General features: G+C 41.3%; 1 protein-coding gene across 2 annotated transcripts in view; it reads right to left on the reverse strand.

Moving 5' to 3' along the window:
* The window catches only part of kiaa1549lb (KIAA1549-like b), a 41,625-nt gene extending 22,195 nt beyond the window's left edge, over positions 1–19,430 (reverse strand). Inside the window, exons 1-3 of one of the 2 annotated variants that reach the window (XM_088371720.1) lie at positions 18,995–19,430; positions 2,346–2,642; positions 77–532 (exon numbers count right to left, since the gene is read on the reverse strand). In XM_088371720.1, the coding sequence (XP_088227846.1) occupies positions 77–532; positions 2,346–2,642; positions 18,995–19,220 (979 nt within the window). In that variant the 5' untranslated portion in view covers positions 19,221–19,430. Of the gene's footprint in view, positions 1–76; positions 533–2,336; positions 2,643–18,994 lie in introns of both variants that reach the window. The other variant, XM_088371719.1, reaches the window with a different exon arrangement.
* Positions 19,431–19,985: the final 555 nt, after the last annotated feature.

Below are 19,985 nucleotides of genomic sequence, written 5' to 3' on the forward strand. Positions count from 1 at the left end.
ACACAGGAATGTAGAAATGAATAAAACAAACTAAGATGTGAACTGTAACACACAAATCAACAAAGATCATATTTACCTGTTTTCACCCACATTCTTTCCGTAATATTGCACTGCTGAGGCGGAGCTTCAGTGGTGGTGGTAAAAGGGGAGATGAAGACAGTAGCGCCTTCTCTCGGGGGGCTCGTCCTCAGGATGGGCGGGATGAATATTCTCCTGGTGAATGGTGCCCTGATGGTTGTGGTGCTTGTTGTTTTCCAGGAGATGGTCATAGGAAGCACTGAGGTTTTAGGGGTTGACTGTATGGTGGTGGTAACTCTTTGCCAAGGCGTTGAACTGTGGGGCATTGTTGCAGTGGTGCTTGCAGCCAGGCTTGTGGTACTGAACTGCACTGATGTTGTGGTGGTGTCCTGTTGAGCAGTCAGAGGTGATACCTGAGATGTCCTCTCAGTAAGCCCAGAAGGAGTCATTCCGGTAGAATTAGAAGGCGCAGACACTTGAGATGTCCCAGCGGTTAACTTGTCCTTCTCCGCCACTGTAAGAAGAAAAACATTTATGTGAGGGATTATCCGTTTGGGGTGTTCTGTGGATGATGTCAGAGTAATGATGATGAAATTACTATATTTGTTCATCTAAACCTAATTACAACCAAAATGTCCTACAATTTAGCTTTCGTTGATTACTTCCTACACATGGATACATAAAAAACTTCTCAGTTCTCTCAAGATGAGCTCATTCTCATGCAGGAAAATCCACAACTGATGAAAAGAATCACTGCTGACTCCTCTGAGAATAATAAAATTTTACAAATGCACGTGCATAATTGTCGACCGTCCAAAGTTAGATGTTCTCATGATGGTCCATCTGCTGCTAAATTTGAACACGACAAATAAACGCCAGAAGCTGTGTTTTTTCATCCAAAGGCTTTTCTTTAAAAAAATGGTTCACCTCTTGTGGTGCTCCACTTCCCATGTGCTGCCATTACTTTTGTGCCAAAGCTGAAAATAGCTCTTAATAGCTCAGTGCTTCAGTATGCTGCCCATCATTGGCCGTGCCAGCGCTATTAGGGGTTTTGGACTTATCTGAAGAATGAGCACATTAGGTTCGGTTTGTGCTACTTTTCCATAACTCTTCATTGGAGTGCCCATCATAGTGGTCCATTGATCATTCGACAGAAAATTGGGTTTCTTCCTTCATGATTCAATATAGTGACTTGTGTAGCTCAGCTTCAAAGACTATCATTTTTGAGAAAAAGACTACTATACATTTGTCTTCCTCCTGGCTTCTACTCCCTTCACATTAATGACTTTATTACTCAGCCTGTGGAATTAATCTGACATTATATTCAAGTCTTGGTGGATTCGGGTTTCAGAGACTTAAAGTGAGATATCAGGTAAGCTTTAGGTAACATAGATTTGAGCAGCCATCTCAATATTTCACCCAAATTGCCATCAAATAAAATGATGCCAAGGACTTAAGTCCAAATTTATCAAATCACATTTGGATGTCTCTTCGGGCACCAAAGGGATCAGACCACTGCGCAGTTTTTAATGGTTAAGGCAACTTGTGAATTGTATGTTAACATGTTTGTATCCACAACAATCAGTTCTTTTAATTTAACACTGTCCATACAGTGAATGATGTGTCTCCATTTACTACTTAGACATCACCGAGCGATGAATCAATTAGCCGTATTTATAATTTATTACCCCTTTTATTGCCGGGGTAAAGAGACAGTGCAGTGCAGTTGTGATTTGTGGTACCTGAATATAAATTGGTGGATTAACAGCTTCATAGGGCAGCCAATTGGAATACACATTGCAAGTAAGAGCCAATAACTTTGGGAATGTCACGGTAGGGCAGCAAGGTGACCTAGTGGTTTGCATTTTTGCCTCGTATTTCTGTTTAAGTTCAAGATTTGAATTTCAGCAGTTCTGTGTGACGTTTGCATGTTCTCTCTGTGCTTGTAAAAGTTTTCTCTGGCTTCCTTCTATAGTTCCAGAATGTTGATTGAACACGGCTGAATGGTTGTTTGTCAATATGTGTCATTTGCTAATGACCCGTCAAAGATGTAACCTGCTTTAGTCAGCTGGAATTGGCCACAGCTCACCCGCAGCACTAATGACGACAACTGGTATAGAAAATGGATGGCTGTTACTGTTTAACTCAGAGCTTGGAACTCTTCTATGACCTTGAGAGGAGAAATACACTGTGAGGCAGGTGGAGACAACAAAGACCGTAGGAGACAGCGATGATGAAGTGTGTACTACCATTCAAAACGGACATACTTCATCAACATGGAAAAAGCAAAACGCTATATCGTAAGTAAACAGTCTTACATGAACGACCTGGGGATGATGAAGACGGCGCCTCTGAGTCTTGGCTGGAACTGTGTGAAGGCCATTGGGTGATGTTGATATCAGTGGAGAGTGTCGGGGAGGTTCTGTGACCAAGGCTCTCTGGGTGTTTGACAGTTTCCGCCATGACAGTTAAGACAGACGAAAAGGCAGGAAGGCCCAATAGGCCTTGCCCCTCAGATTTGGAGCCAGCCTCTGAATGGGGGGCCGATGGGTGAGCAGGAGCAGCTGGGACTGCGGGGTCGCTCGGTAAAGACGAGGAGCCAGAGGCATCATAGCTGTTCTTTTCTGTTAGTGGAATACAAAGGCAATTCTGGGTGATTATTCCAGGTATAGACCGTCGTTTCAATAGGTGTTTCTAAATTGGTGTTCTTGTCCATTCTTACGGCATTGTGATCTTGTGAAATGTCATCAGTCGGTTGGTAAGTTGGTAAATTACAAGCCTTCAACGCTTTGGCAAAAAGTTTAAGAAAATATCTGCAGACACGGTGAACTATTTGACAGAAAATCAAATCTGACTACGATGGACTTTTCAGTGCGGCCTGCTTGTTTGCAAACACTGAAGAAAATGTCGTTGGCATTACAGTAGTCTTCAGAAAGCCACAGGAGACAAATGGCCGGTTTGGCTTCATAACTATTCAAGTACTGTTCCCATTCTCAGCTCTTTTTCACATCCAATCATCCATCAGTTGGTTTCCTGTGACTATCTTCCATCCCCTCAGCATGTTGAAGTACATCCAGATAGCTCTCCTTCACAGCACATTATGGGATTTCAAGGGGAACTTTGAATATTAAGTGAAATATGCGGAGAGTTGTCGAGTACAGTCATTTGGGTTCATGTAACTAGAAAATGACTTGCACACCGTTTCAAAAGACATGAGGTTTCTATGTACTGATTTTTTTACGTAAGAATTGTAATAAGAATCGATAAAGTGACAATTCACTGACTCACAGTGTACATTTAAATGACAGCATTATCGCTGTATTGGTCTGTTATTAAAGGGTAGAAATCAAATACATGGATTAGTATGAAGCTCTTTGGTACCAAAAAATGTGTGAGCTGCTTCAATGCTGCCATAAGGTTATGTAGAAAATAGACGCTCCAGCACGCGTCTTGCTCTGCTAACACAGATTCACATGCCAATCCTCGCTGAGGTGTTGGCTACTGCCGGTTAGCCACCTGCGAAGATGGAATGGCGCATATGGGAGGATTTTTCAACAACAAGCCAGAGAGGGCGAGGTGATCAGATAAATGGAGTTTTGGCTCGCAGGAGGGAAATGAAAAAGAGGAGCTGACAACGTCGGGAAAGTAAGTGTTGTTAAAAAAACAGCGAGGGATTGAAGGTGAAGTCGTTAACAACGGAAATGAACAAGAAAGTCTGCAGGTCATTTTTCTAAGAAAAGCAAAAAAGTGATCATCCAATTTACTGGACGTTTTATAAATGTGTTACCACTGTGGGCTAAAGCAATGGTCCCCAACCTTTTTTGCGCCACGGACCAGTTACGTGTCAGAAATATTTTCGCGGACTGGCCTTTATATAAATAAATAATACATTCATATAAATAAATAATACATTACATACATGCGCGTTTTCGCCAAGATAACGGCTAACTTTATTGCATGAAGGGATGCGCCGTTATACAACAACGGGGAGATTATGCTTCTCTTTGGGTAATCTTGATTTTATAACACTTATAGTAGTTTTTAAATAACGTGTATGCATATATACGGTTAAATATTGTTATCCGATATATCTACTGCAATTTCACATTAGATTGCTGGTTTGAATTTTACTTTTATTATTTTAATAAACATTAAAACCTGTTAAAACTTGTCTGGTGTTTTATTTCTTGTTTTTATTTTTTGGGGCATGAAAACAAAAATCTGGCATTTGGTTAACTGCTTTATATGACAATATGTATACGTATTTTACGTTGTGTAATATGTGTTGGTGTCCCTCAAAATTAAGAGCAAGTAGTCAAATACACATTCTTGACACGTTATTAGGTACACCTGAAAATGGCGGTGTACCTAATGGAGTGTCCAAATGACGTCACAGATCAAACAGCCAATTATAGGTGGGGGTGAGGGCAGGTGTAGCGCTTTTCACTTAAGCTTTTTCCCTAATGAAGTGGCCTGTGATTGGGTACACCTCATGGCCACTACAATAGGTACACTACACGAGGTAAAAAATAACATTAAATAATAAAAATAAATAAATAAGAAAGTGTAGCGAACGATTTTGTGAACGATTCTTTTGAACAAATCTTTTGAGTGAACCGATTCTAAAGATTCAGTTCACTTGAGAACTGGAATGTACATCACTAGTACAAAATAGTGCAGACGGCTAAGTGATGCCAGGTCGAAATAGCTGACTGGTTAGTAACTTGGGCTCTTGCTTGGTAAGAACTTGGTTCGATCCCAGGTGTAAGAATGTGCTTTTATTGTGCAATTAAACCTTTATTTATTTATTATTTTTACCCCATGGTTAAAGCTTAAATGAAAGTGAAAAGTGCCACACCCGCCCTCACCCCCACTTTCTGATTGGCTGTTTGATCTGTGACGTCACTTGGACACTCCATTAGGTACACCACCATTTTCAAGTGTACCTAATAACAGACCACTTTAATAGGGAAATATCATGGTCAAAGGTCACGGGTGTCAAGCTTTAGTCCTCGGGGCCGCGTTCCAACATGTTTTCCAAGTGACCCTCGTTAAGCGCACCTGCGTGAAAACTTTTAGCTTCTTTCACGTTCAAAAGGAGCTAAAACTTTTCACGCAGGTGCACTTAACGAGGGAATCACACGGACACTCCATTAGGTACACCGCCATTTTCAAGTGTACCTAATAACAGGCCACTTTATTAGGGAAATAACATTGTCAAAGGTCACAGGTGTCAAGCTCTAGTCTAAAATGGCGGTGTACCTAATGGAGTGTCCAAGTGATTCCCTCGTTAAGTGCACCTGCGTGAAAACTTTTAGCTTCTTTCACGTTCAAAAGGAGCTAAAACTTTTCACGCAGGTGCACTTAACGAGGGAATCACACGGACACTCCATTAGGTACACTGCCATTTTCAAGTGTACCTAATAACAGGCCACTTTATTAGGGAAATATCATGGTCAAAGGTCACAGGTATCAAGCTCTAGTCTAAAATGGCGGTGTACCTAATGGAGTGTCCAAGTGATTCCCTCGTTAAGTGCACCTGCGTGAAAAGTTTTTGGTCATTTTCACGTGCTACAGGAGCTAAAACTTTTCACGCAGGTGCACTTAACGAGGGAATCACACGGACACTCCATTAGGTACACCGCCATTTTCAAGTGTACCTAATAACAGGCCACTTTATTAGGGAAATATCATCGTCAAAGGTCACGGGTGTCAAGCGTTAGTCCTCGGGGCCGCGTTCCAACATGTTTTCCAAGTGACCCTCGTTAAGCGCACCTGCGTGAAAACTTTTAGCTTCTTTCACGTTCAAAAGGAGCTAAAACTTTTCACGCAGGTGCACTTAACGAGGGAATCACTTGGACACTCCATTAGGTACTCACACAAACTCTCTACCTTATGGAACCCACGCTCACATTGCATGGAATATATATGGTTTTATGGAGCAGCTCACAAGCAAATAGTTATAATGGTTATATGGGGCAGCACACGAGGAACTGTGTTGCAAATTTTTCTACGATAAAATATTGGGTGTCTCACTGGGATTTGAACCCAGATCACTAGGGTGATAGTCCCAAGCACTAACCACTATACTATGGAAACCTTGCTCACATTGCATGGAATATATATGGTTTTATGGATCAGCTCACAAGCAAATGGTTATAAGGGGAAGCACACGAGCAACTGTGTTGCAAATTGTTCTATGATAAAACATTTCAGTTCTCACTGGGATTTGAACCCAGATCGCTAGGGTGACAGTCCAGAGCACTCACCACTACACAAAGTAACGCTCAGTTGTGTTATGTGGAATCTATATGGTTTTATGGAGCAGCTCACAAGCAACTAGTAATATATGGTAGCACACGAGCAACTGTGATGCAAATTTTTCTATGATAAAATATTTTAGGTGTCCCTGGGATTTGAACACAGGTTGCTCAGTTGAGAATGCCAAGCACTAACCACTACACTACGGAGGCCTTGCTCATACTGCATGGAATATATATGTTTTTATGGATCAGCTCACAAGCAACAGCCCGGTGGTTGGGGACCGCTGGGTTAAAGAACAAGTTGTACACTTTAGAATTTGAGTGGACAGATCACACCACATTGCACAAGAGTTCAGCAATTCTTGTTAAGCGCCGCTTATGCCCAGTACCAAACAATAATTTAAATAATAAAAAAAGCTATGTTTGAAAATATTTTCTTTTTGCACCCCTTAAGTCGTTTTTTTTTTTTTTTTTTATTAAAAACTTTCTATCAGAAGTCCTCACAAATGCTTTATATTCATCCCTTGAGCAGTTGGCAGTATGTTTGAGTAACCAGCAATCCAATATGTCACTGCGTGCTCCATTCTACACTCCTGCTCCTTTTGCTCTCAGCTGTTTTTGTGCTCTTGAGTGCAGAAAATGGTAAACAAGAGAGTACATTTCCAAAGAGAGGCGCAGAGAACCCTGCAAGCGGAGAAATACATTTCAGAACTAGAATCTTCTGCTTGTGATGAGGTGCCAGAGGCATCCCCCAGGTTTGGACTCTTTTCATGGAAGACACACACATGGCAAACACACACTGGATGCTAATGCAACCAAGCTGTTGTTCTTGTCTTCTTCAAAGTGTGACTATAAGTCGATAGGACGTTTGTAAGCTTCTGACATCCTGCGACGTGTGTGTGCACAATGATGGTCACTGCTGAAGTGACACAATGACTGCATTGTGCTTTCTATTTTCTTCAGCGACGTGCATCAGCTGTCTGGAGCTCAGCCCGGGAAACACTTAACTACTGCAGTCAAGCAGAGATGTCGACATGTGCTCGATAAACGGGATGTTTATCTTCTCTTTCAATACGTTCATCTTTTTCTATGACCGTTGCCATTCGATTAAGGTCGGGGCTGTGCAGAGGGTGGGACCAACCACATAAGGGGGGTGGTGGTGCTTAAAAACCTTTGTATTGCCAGATTAAAGTTTGTCCACTGAAGCTCTTTGTCGAAATACGCCACTTTAACCAGGCTTGTGCACTTTGGTCTCCTGTTGTCAGGAATTATTGTGTGACACACTGTCACTAGGCTCCAGGCTGCAAGGTTATTATTGCTGTCTTAACGACACCCACACTCATGCGGGGCTGAGTCACAAGGTGATAAGCTTGGAGGCCACCATGGGCCGAAGAGACAGCTTGAATCACAATGTCAGTTGGAGGTCATCCAATAGGTGTTTGATGGGGTTGAGGTCAGGGTTCTCAAGTTCAAGCAGGCCTGTGGTTGTAAAGCATTGAATGGGCCCAAAATGTTTTGATACAATGTAAGAATCAAGTCCAACACCACTTCAAGCATACAGAGCTATATTTTTGGTTTCAACCACAGGCAAGAGAAAGCAATTACTCAGATTCGTTTTAAAAGGTAGTTGGGGACACATTCTCACTGAATTTTTACATGAAAGTTTGTATATCTGCTGGCCTAAACGCTTTGAGAGTAAAAAAAAAAAAAAAAATGGTGCACAAGGTGTACAAGGTAAACCATTCCAGGAAAGTATTTTTTTTCCTGCAAGTCCTTTGTAAGCTCACGAACCTTACTTGCGAATAGGAGGCAACGTGCCTTTCTAAGAGTTTGATTTCTCTTTAGAGAAGAAGGGTAGAGGGTAAATCATTAAAATCTAAACTACTACTGTGAAAGTTATTTTCCCTTGTAAATATAAAAACTGTCCAAGCGGACTATTATTGATGGTAAATACGAGGATATAATGCATGATTCAATCTCTACAAATTTGTAAGGTCGGGTGTTGTGATGTAGTTTTTTTTTTTTTAATTATGAACCCTTCTTGAATTCAATTTAATAATAATCCATCTTGGGAGAGTGACAACCTGTCAAATAGACTGAAAAGGTTGCTCATCTGCATTCTGGATATGCAACTGGCATGGCAGTCCTTGGAATTCAAATGGGCTGATTTAAAAATGGGTGCATATCACTCAGGATCCACTCATCATTAGAAATTAATGCCATGAAACAAGGAAGAACCCTAAAAGCAGCAAAAAGAAGTTTGCTGTCTCTATTACAAGTCGTAGAAATAACAGACTTTTGTATTATATTTTGAATTTAAACAGCACAATTATGGTTATATTCACGAATAGGACAGTCTCAGTCTAAAATTTCAAACATTTGAAATGGATACAATCTACATCAAATAATTATTATTTATAAATTATTGGGGTTGAAGTTGAATGTCTACATTTTAATCACATTTAGATTCTCTCTTCCATTGTGGTGGTCTATAAAGGCACATTCGAAATGACAATGTCACTGTCCAAACACTTCTTGGCCTGAGTGAATGTATCCGAGACAAATGCAGCAGAGTGAGTTGAATTTCCTTTCCCTTTGAGGGATTTATAATGAGAGTAATTACAAAAAAAAAAAATAACAATAGCTGCCCATTTTAGCTCATTTTTTGGACTGCTGGTGGAAATGTAATTCATCAAATTAGAGAGAAAAAGTACAAGTACAATGTGCCACTTCAAATAACATCTTGTCACAGTGCGGCTCTGTGCGGCGCGTGTGCGTGCCGAGACGAAGACGTGACTGGATTAAAACTCATGGTCGTCTGCTGCGAGCATGATGCGCGAGAGGAGACAGGACGAGCAGATAACTGCATGCTGTGACTCTGACGGATCTCGGGATTGCGGCCTCCAGTTGACATGGTGGATGTGAAATGGCAGCTGAGGGTCAAGGGAGGGTGCCAGCTGATGAGATTACATACAAGGTGAGCACGACTGTCGCTTTCTGACTTATGCATCTGCTCTACTTAAGATTGCAGGTTTAACACTTTTGATGGGGACATTTTCATTAAGTGGTTAATTCACTTATAGAGGGACAACATCGTCTCACAAGAATATACGATTCTTGGGATAACAGGTGCTGTGCAGTGGGGCATCTGCAGTAAAACAGTCCTGATGCAACAATACTATTGAATTCAATGCAGGGGTTTTCAATTGGTTTTGTCCAAGGGACCATCATTATAACCAAGAAGCAACTCGGGGACCATTGCTTTGGCGGAATATTATTTTAGTTTGAAAGCGTATAGACCGATACAGGCTATTCATTTGCATCTGTATGTGTATTTTGGGAATCTCTGCTACAATTGATATAATTTGGATGGGTAAACAATTCACAAAATTAGCGAGAAAATAAATCAAGTCCAAATAATGAGTCCATTTTATTTAAAAAAACAAAAAATTCAAATATTTTACATTTCCAATTTTGCTGACCACCTGCAATACCTCCAATGGATAGATGGATCAGTATCAAATTTGGTTGAATTTGGTTATTACTTAAGCAATAAATATGACTCCATAGCAGCACAAAACTTTGGCAACAGGGGCTGCACCAGAATTTCCAGACTGTCTTCTTTAAGCTATTTGTTTTCAAGATTTACATATAAAAAGCTATCACAAGGAAATGGAAGGAAGTAGAATACAACCCTAGCCAACACACATTAAGTTAGCTTATTAGTGTTTTAAGTACTGATTCCACATGCTCAATGTACATTAAGTGCTTTGCATAAAATGTGGCTGCCTTGATGGTCAAGTGCTGTGATGACTTCAGAGAAACACAATATAAGCACTGGACATTTTCGCTGGCCACAACATTGTTTGCGTAAGAAGACGAGACTACAGTCTTCTCACTGGGTGATGTGTGCAGGTGATCTCGAGGTTTAGTCATGTGATGCGACAGAATGAGCGCAAAGGCAAGCCGACGACTTGAGAATGTTCCGGTATGACTGCGTGAGAGCGCTCACATGTCCCTTCCTCTGACTCTTTAATTGGGCCCGAAGAGACACTTCAGAGGAAGTCAGAGCTTTGCCAGTCCTTTAGCAGCAGTACATACACTGGTGCCTTGACTTACGAGTTTAATTGGCTTTGTGACTAAATCATTTTTCCATTTTGAAATTAATAAACATGCCATTCACCTGTTACGGCCCCCCTAGAAAAAATAATAATTGAAGACGACCTTTTGTCACTATTTACATGTATTATTTGTAATTTCTCGCAGATAAAGAATAAATGCATGTGAGTGTTTTTTATGCTGTCTGCAAGTGTTGCTCCTGCTTATGCATAAATAGACATTGTTTAAAGGTTTATAACTAAATCAATATGGACACTACTTACTACTAAGTCATGCTACTAATTCAGATGAGTCCATTTCCAAAAGGGAGTAGTAGAGGTTGGTCAAGGCCAGGGAAGGTTGAAGGAAAGTGGACAATGGGGGATAATAAGGTGAGGAAAGCCTGCTAAGCTTTCAGTTCAAGCTGACCAAGACCTTGAGCATTGGAATAAAGCGTAAATGCTCGGTCGGCGGAGGTCTCTGTAAGCCGCAAGGCACAATCAAATACAAGCCTGCCGCAGGACATTCAGAAGGATTTGGGCATAAAAAAAGACATACATATATCATGCTGTAAATTGAAATGAGATTGACTTGTAATAACACATTAAATTGGCAGCGTCAGAGCATGCCCACTTGTGTGTCACATCACAACGATCACGTGTTCAACAGTGATGCCTCACAGCTGCTGTAAAATGAAATCTCTGTCGATCCCCGCTAACAGAATGATGGATCAGCTCTGTAAGGGAAGCCTCTGCGACTCTGAGGCAGACCACACGTTTCTACAGCTGGTTTTGTGGCGCCAGTGGTCACCCTACTGCCGTGTTTTTAATTAGGTCAAAAATGGGGGAGATGAAATCTCCATGCTCATTTCATGATGACATTGCATGATAGGCTGGTTCACAGCACACTGCTGCAACCTTGACCCCAGAAATATGCTGAACAGTGGCACTGTATCAATATCTGGGACGTTATGTAATTTGAGACTAAAACAAGGGAGACTATGAAAGAAAAAAAAAATGTTTTCCTACTCTTACTGTGCAGTAATCAATCAAATTAGTCAATATAGTTACTATGAAACGGAACACTAATTTAGAGAACAAAGAGTTCCCTGCGGTGTGCATACTATTTATGATAATTACATGGAAATTTCAAACAAAGCGCTAGTTTTGTTTTAGATCAACAGCAGAGGCAGGCAGCATGAAGAAACATGCAGTTAGCAAGTCTGCTTCACACTCCAAGGTTGTGACTTTCAATGTATCTGTACTTGTGAGAACAAGTTATTTAAAGACTCTAAATAGCCTATATTAGAATTGAATTTGAATGTACGTGGTTGTCTTTAGATGACCATGCAGTGACCAGTGTACCTTGCCTCTTGCACAAAGTCAGGCAGTACTGTAAACCAGGATAAGTGTTAGAAAATGGATAGATGGATCAATATCAGATGTGAGAACTGCCATTTTTCACCAATAACATTGTTAACATCTACACAGCGGATATTAAAAGGTGACATTAACTGCAAAATCAATAGATGACACATTGGGCTCTATTTTCATGCCCAGTGCAAGCCTGGCACATCTAAATCGAGCACGTTTACACACACCACCATCAAATCTTCTTTTTCCTGCCTCACCCTTACATACCATAAATATCACTAAAATAGATGCTACACTGCTCAACGTATATTATAGTCTAGAATCAAGTCCGTCATGAATATACTGACTGTGGGATGCGCGCCCACAAATCCCTTATGTGATGCAGCTTCTCAGACACTACTAATGAAAAACAAATTCGATCATCTTTAATGAATAAAAGACAAAATGTCAATATTAAAATGTTAGAAAAGGGGACCATTTGATGTATAAGAGCTCAGGCGAGCAATAGCAGTGCAGCAGGTTTATTTTAAAGCCCAAAGGCAGACAGATACTCAAAAGCGGTGTCCTCGCAGGAGTGGCCCATATGGTAGGTTTCGTTCTGAATAATAACTAGGCCAGATCATTACAGGCCAGTATGGCAACGTTTGATGGATGAAGGTATGAGATGCTAATCACAGATGCCATTTGAATAATAAAAAAAAAAAAAACTCTTGATAATAGACTTTCCTTTTAGGTGAGTTTATTTGCTACCCAAACTGACATGGCATGACAGATTACTTCATATAACAATGTACGAAAGAGCCAAATAGAGCAGGTACAAAAAAATTAATAATAATAAATAAATAAATAAACTATAAAATAATTGGACTTCTATTCCGACTGGCACATTAGAGAATTGGTGGTGGTGTTGGGGCTGGCTGGTCATTGTTAAATAAGTTCCAATAGTTATTTTGTATCATTTTATTTAAAAAAAAAAAAATCTGAAACTCAATATGGGGACATGTGCACTAATTATACAAACATTTCGAAATTAGTCTAACTACCTTAACTAATGGAGTATTTTTCCGTACATGGTAGTTAACCACCACCGTTGTTATTTTTATTTTATCCTCTCACTGGTCTAATATGAACATGTGCACCTCTATGTCCACTCCACACTCTATTGGGTGACATCAATGTCTCTTTATACCACAAAGAAATAAGGGACTGACTTGCAATATCATCCCTGAGACAAAGGCTGGTAACATTAAAAGGTATCACCATCTAATGCTCCTCTTCACTTCCAGTGCCCTACTCATAAATGCTAAAAGCATTTTGATGCAAAAATATCCATCCATCCATCCATTTTCTGTACCGCTTAGTCCCCACGGGGGTCGCGGGTGTGCTGGAGCCTATCCCGGCCGTCATTGGGCAGTAGGCAGGGGACACCCTGAACCGGTTGCCAGCCAATCGCAGGGCACACAGAGACAAACAACCATTCGCACTCGCACCTAGGGACAATTTGGAGTGCTCGATCAGCCTACCAAGCATGTTTTTGGGATGTGGGAGGAAACCGGAGTGCCCGGAGAAAACCCACGCGGGCTCTGGGAGAACATGCAAACTCCACACAGGGAGGGCCGGAGGTGGAATCAAACCCGCACCCTCCTAACTGTGAGGCGGGCGTGCTACCCAGTGCGCCACCGAGCCACTGATGCAAAAACTGCAGTGGTAAATGAATACCTATAAATCCAACGTTTCCAGGGAGGAGACCATAATGTCCCCTCCCTGTACAAAGTCATGGGAGTGGTGATCTCAGACAGATATAACACCCACACAATGAAATGATGTAACAGCATGGATGAGGGGAAGCAAAGTGTGCAGCGTGCAGAATTGATTTGTTTGTCAATGTGCAAAGAGGCAAGTCTCCAGAGGTGGGGCAGGAGCACATTAGGATAAGCCCAGGATGAACTGGTCCTCTGGGAGCCAAGCAGGTCATTTGAACACCGACGTGGCGACCACAGACCACTAAAGCAAAGGCATGAATCAAACTAATGTTACATGCTACAAGAATGCACATGTGTAGAGCTGAGGGTAGGTTGAAATATTTTCCATTTGATTGTACCTGTGGGAAAATCTCAACAAAACCAAGACTACCTCCACTAAGGAGGCATGTTGTTTGCCATTGCCTCTACAAAAGTAACCTAATGATAGAAAAAAAATGTTAGCTAAAATATGGAAAGCATGAAATCTGTGTATGGGAATATTTAATTAATTTAATATTAAACTTGTTAATCAGCCAGTCAATAAAGAATAGTTATGCAAGTATGTCAGCAGGGTACACACTGGACTGGTCACACACATGGCACATCTTGTAATGAAGTTTCTTAAAGATGTGCAAATTACCTCCAAATACGAGATGTACTGAAATGTACTCGAATGTGCAGGCCGCACGACTTTTTGGAAAGCTTGATTACTCGTCCATTAATAACACTTGAACAAGTATGGAATTCTCCCTTTAATGCTCTCAGAGTTTGTGACGCTTCACTGGTACTGATGTAGCAAATGGGTTTCTCCACTCATTGCCGTCACACGATTTCTACAAACCAGGAATAATGGGACTCTAAATTTAAAAAAAGCAAGAAAATAAATTGCTATTTAAACTGCAAATAAGCCTCCTCAGTCAACATTTAGGGAGTGAGTCAGGACATCACATGGGGTCATCTCATGCCTTCTCGAGGGTACGTGTTGGTTTTAATGTCATAAAATCCCATGAAACTTTGAAGCGCAGAATAAATCAAGACTGAAATTAATATTGCAATATCATGAATATTTCCTTTTCCCTTTTAGTTTAAAGCCGCAGTATGAAATATTTGGGTGGAAATAATATGGCCTGTCAGGGAGTATCGTCTCTGTCATCAGAATGGTGACCTTAAACATCAACATCTCAGATGCTGACCCCGGTAACCCCATCCAAAAAAAAACAAAAGGACACAAAACAATCCCATTTTCTATTTTTACATGACAATGTGATAATTCTTTGTTAGTTGTGAGAATCCCCCAAAACAGGTCAGGTTGCAGAAAAACAAAGTCCCATTCATTGTGACCTCTAATTAAAATGTTGCGAGCAGGCTACATTCAATGTAAAGTAGGTTACAGTGGAGCAACTACAATTTTTTTGTGAGGCAGCACCTCACAAAAAAATTGTCCATCAGTCGCATGCACAAGCACTTAAATGCACAGAGCAACGCTGGCAAGCATTTTAAGATATTGCTCACAACACACAAGAACAAATATTCCCTTGATTACACTGAACTATACCGGGGATAATACCGAGCAGATGGTCCGCTGTACTAATTAGAAGGCATGTTTGCCTTTTTCGTCACGTGTGAGTTCTCGAAGCGATACGAGCCTTTAACGCAAACGAGCTAGCCCTTTTAAACTTCATTAGGATATGACAAAAAACCTCTCGGGGATCATTTCCAGCACCAATAAATGTTTAATTGGTTGACACCAGTGTTTTCAATTTGGAGCTAAATCAAAACGTGTCGCTGTTTTTAACGCGTTTACATATTGACTTAGCAATGAGGCTCTTGTTGCATCTACGGAAGCAAACATTGATCTGGACCTGGCACATTCATCTCAAGCTTATAAAGTTAATTAAGCGCTTTGCGCTAAATCACCACAGCGAGATGAAATGAGAGGAGCAGGGTCGGCCTCATGCTCACCCTTGTGAGTCACAGTTGTTTGTGTAAGTGACTTCCAGGAATTTGTTTTAGTTGTTTTGAGTCACAGTTGTTTGTGACTTCCAGGAATTTATTTGAACATGGTGGCACCTTTGGAAGGCCTCATGCTGGTAAAGCGAGAAAAAAGGAAAGTAGTAAAAAGGAAGGTGATGTGCAGTTTCTCAGTCAACCTCTACTTTTAATCTTAACCGGTCATTGGGGACGGAGCATAGGTAACGGCATCTCACATGCATGATTTTTTTCAGCGGACACACAACTCATGTCGCCTCACTAATATTTCTATATATATGAGCAAGTGTTTCCATTTTCAAATGATCACTTAAACCACTTAAGAAATCACAATGGCTACTCGTGGTCGTTAGGGGCTAATACAAAACAAAGAGCACTACACTTTGTGTATTTAAAACACACACATTGTTATTTTGACAAATTATTGACACATCTAATGCTGTGTTAATGTTAACAAAAATAGCCTTTTTTGCTGCTGTTTCTTGAAAAGTGTTGGTTTTTGGAGATGTAAAGATTCTGTTCGATGGCAGTTGAAATATGACTTCACTTTCACAAAGGTTTTCTCTTTTTTTTTCTTTTCACTGTGGCCCTATATACTTTTCTGTGAATCTAAATAACTGAGACTTGAAATAGGTATAGACTAGTAGTCAACTTGTCGATTTTTTTTTCAAACTCATTACACCACAATGTTGTTTAGAGCATGACGAGGGCTAGTCACTTATCACGTTTTTGGCTTGATAAGGAAGCACTGCTGCTTGCAGCCACTAATGTGTGTGTTAAATGAAATCAGTCTGTCACTGTCATTGATTTCAATTGACTTTTCTTTCTGAATGTGCAACTTTGGTAAATGAGGGAGCAGCAGGGAAGGGATGGGGGAAAAAAGACAGGCTCCAGCAAGATTTTCAACAGCTTTTCCGACCGCACTATCAAAGTGGAAGGAGAGTGTGTAATTGTTCCACCGCACACAAAGAGATTTTGTGATTATTGGTAAACACTGTAAATGCCCACCACGCAGAACTCGCTGCTCTGGTGCCACTTGGCCAAGTTGTGCAAAAATTACGTGGCTGTCCCAGCGGCAAACACACCAAACAGGAGTGATTGTTTTTCTTGGCTGGAAAAAACATCACATTGCAGTGTGCAAGATGGCTGCCCAAGAGATGGAGAAAAAGGGATGAATTTTGTTGCTTAACTCAATACAAGGCAATATTAATAAGAATGCCATGTTGAGTGGGGGCACATGCAACATATTACTGTAAAGACGATTTTGGGCTTGACTTTAGGGTAAGAGGCAGGGTTCACCTCGGATTGATCACCTGTCAGTCAAAGTCCTGACACATAATGCATTCTAAGATTTATATCTATGGTTTAGAACAGAAATGTAAAAGCCGGCATGGGGGGGGGGTTACAGCAAAGCACTACTCCTCAATGCAATCTGACATAGTTAGATGGCAGCAAGATGCTACTGGATGGTGACAAATGCCACAAAATTGGGCAAAGGTCCCTCATGCCAAATAGAGAATCTTGCAATATGTGTGTGTGTGTGTGGGGGGGGGGGGGGGGGGGGCTACTGTCAACGGGGGGGGGGGCTACTGTCAACAGAAGAAACAGTGCTGTCTTTCTAATGCTGGGTGACAGTATTGCAGGGTGTGTGCAGCTGTGATGTGGTGGTAGCGATGGTAGTCATCGCTGCTGAGGCACCACTTCTCTGGTCTCAGCCTCCTTCTCAACACTCAGCACACCCAGGAGTATTAAACATGTGCCCTTGCAGCACTCACTTGTATGCAGTCGTCTTGTTTGGGTTGGGTCAAGTGTAACGTGTTGGGTCAAAGTCGTATTAGAATGAAAACAATATGCAATTTAATCAGTGAGCAAGCTTGGTTTTTACAGGCAACCTTGATCCCAGAGATAAACCTACTCTTGGCAACATTATGTGTGTCATTAGTGCTGACCCAGATGCTCTGAAACACATGCGACTGCACTGCTTTGCCTTCCCAGAATAACTCCCTTCAGCTTTTTACTGACAAAGATCATAGTTAATGTCAGGGAAATGTAAACACTATAGAGCAGCATCAATTCTCAGTGGTTTCTTTGCAGTGGAAGGACAATATCAGCACTAATGCATCATGAAGTTCATTTGCCAACTGCCAATAAATCACATGGATCAAGACCAAGGAATGGTAGTCATGTTTTTGCTAGCAAGGATAATTCCAGTGATGCCTTGCAATAATATTAGTTTGTTGACTTGGGAGCACAAACTTAAGATACAAGCGCAGTATGGTGGCAGTGAACTCAATTCAACTCCACACTAAGCTGCAGTTTGGCAAATATTGAACAATTCATCAAAAAAGAGGGGCTCAAACTGTTTAATGCCACTACCTGTTAAAGGTTACTGTTAGAATAATAGTTTCTAATATTCATGGACATATATTATTTATCCTCTACAAAAAAATACTGACGGAATATCACTGAGTGTCTTACAGTAAAATAATTAGAATAATAAATACATAATAATTAAATAAAATAATTACTATTCTTGAAAGTGGACACACCTGAAGGAGTAGCAAAAAAAAAATCGATTGGACCACGTTAAATCACAAAGTACCTCTACTTAATCTTTACACTATGTTTAATTATGCTATTACTCTATATTTTTAAAAAGTACAGTGTGATATTCAAGCATTCTATTTCTTCTCATCAAAAAACACAAACACTTTTTTTTCTAGCGGGGTAACTCATGGAACAGATTAATGACATTTCCATTTATATCAATGTGAAACAATTATTTCTGAGATACGAATGTAGCCAAGAAATGAATTAATATCAAGACATCACTCTACGTGCACTGCGATTGATTGGCAACCAATCCAGACTACACCGCCTCTCGCCCAAAGTCCGCTGAGATAGACACCAGCTCACTCGTGACCCCAATGAGGACACAGTATAGAAAACAGATTCATTTGTTCAGTTATAATTTGTCATCAATTATGTATGGATGACTTAATATAAACTGAAAGACGACCTATCTTTTGCTAAATAATGGCCACTACCCAAATATTAGAAACAGCTCTCCATAGTTTTCATCTACAACCAACCACAATAATAAACTACAAATACGTATTGTTGACTGCTGCACTGCACTACACAGGGTGGCTTCTAATATTTTGGCCGGAGACACATACAAGTGACTACTCCCAGCTGCTCAGTATGATGGTGCGGTTCTACAATAAAAAATATCAAATGTACAGGATTCTCCAATATTGGATATTATTAGGCATCCTTAAAGAAGTGACACATTTTAGAAACAATGGACATGGAGCATGTTGTATTTCAGCTACTCAGGTGAGCCCTGATTCATCCACTGGGTCCTGCAGCCTGCAGCAAATAGTGTGCACAACAATGCCGTGTGAAACAACACTCATTGACAGTGGAGGGAGATAGGAGGAGACGCATGGTGATGATGCATCCATCTGCATATTTTGTGCGTGTGCGTGCGCGCGCGCGCGTGTCTTACCCTCTGCGGCCAAAGAGCACCGGAGCAGGAGTAAAAACATCCCCGCAGACAGCGCACACTTTGCAGGCATTCCCAGCGCTCCACTCCGCCACCTGCTCCTTCTTCTTGCACGCCTTCCTTCTTCTCCTCTTCTGCATCCTCCTCCTCTTCCTCCGGCATCCCTCGCCGGAGCAGGGTCCGCTGCCCGGGTTGTCCCTGGCGCACGCTTCCTCAGACCGGCAGCCATATCCGGTAGATGAGTTGCTGAAGTTTTGCGCGTAAATAATGCATTGGATCAGGCTTCTGCGGGCTTGCGATCCGGTCTTGTGGCCAGGGTTGCAGGAAGGAGAGAGCGGTGTGCAGGGTGCAAGGGCTTCGGGGTGCTTGACGCTGCGGTGAAGACAGATGAAGAAATGAGCCCTACCGGTCCACCTCCGCTCGGTCCACCCATCATCATCATCATGAACATCATCATCATCATCCTCGGCGTGTGGTGCATGGCGCGCACACACTGCCACAAGGTTCGAATTGTGGCTGCAGTTACCGATGTCCACTGCATACATATTTAGCTAGATTTAATATTTTTTAAAACATTAATAGTAAGCGCAGACTAGGGGGGGGGGGGGGGGGAGGTTAAGCAGGGTCTTTAAATTTTCCGATTAACATAAATTGGCCGTTGTGCCGGTTTTTATCCACACGGGGTCAGCAAAGCGCCAGGGAACAAGCAGGACGCTCGTGTGACTGCAGCATTTTGCCCAAACCTGTCATCAGGTGCGCTCCATTCATCCATTATCTGAACTTCTTCATTCTCCCGAGGGTTGCAGATGTGCTGGAGCGTATCCCAGCTGACTACAGGCGGTAGGCGTAAGTGGGTACACTTTAATAATGTCAGGTTCATTTTAGGCCAATTCTTAATCACTGTGCTATGAGAAATCAGATCATCAATGAGCAAAATTAACCAATTTCATTGAACTTGTCCAAAAATAAATATGGAGGATTACTCAATTGTTCT

The sequence above is a fragment of the Syngnathus floridae genome, chromosome 3 (assembly GCF_059516105.1).
Source record: "Syngnathus floridae isolate MCC-2025c chromosome 3, RoL_Sflo_1.0, whole genome shotgun sequence".
Lineage (NCBI taxonomy): Eukaryota > Metazoa > Chordata > Actinopteri > Syngnathiformes > Syngnathidae > Syngnathus > Syngnathus floridae.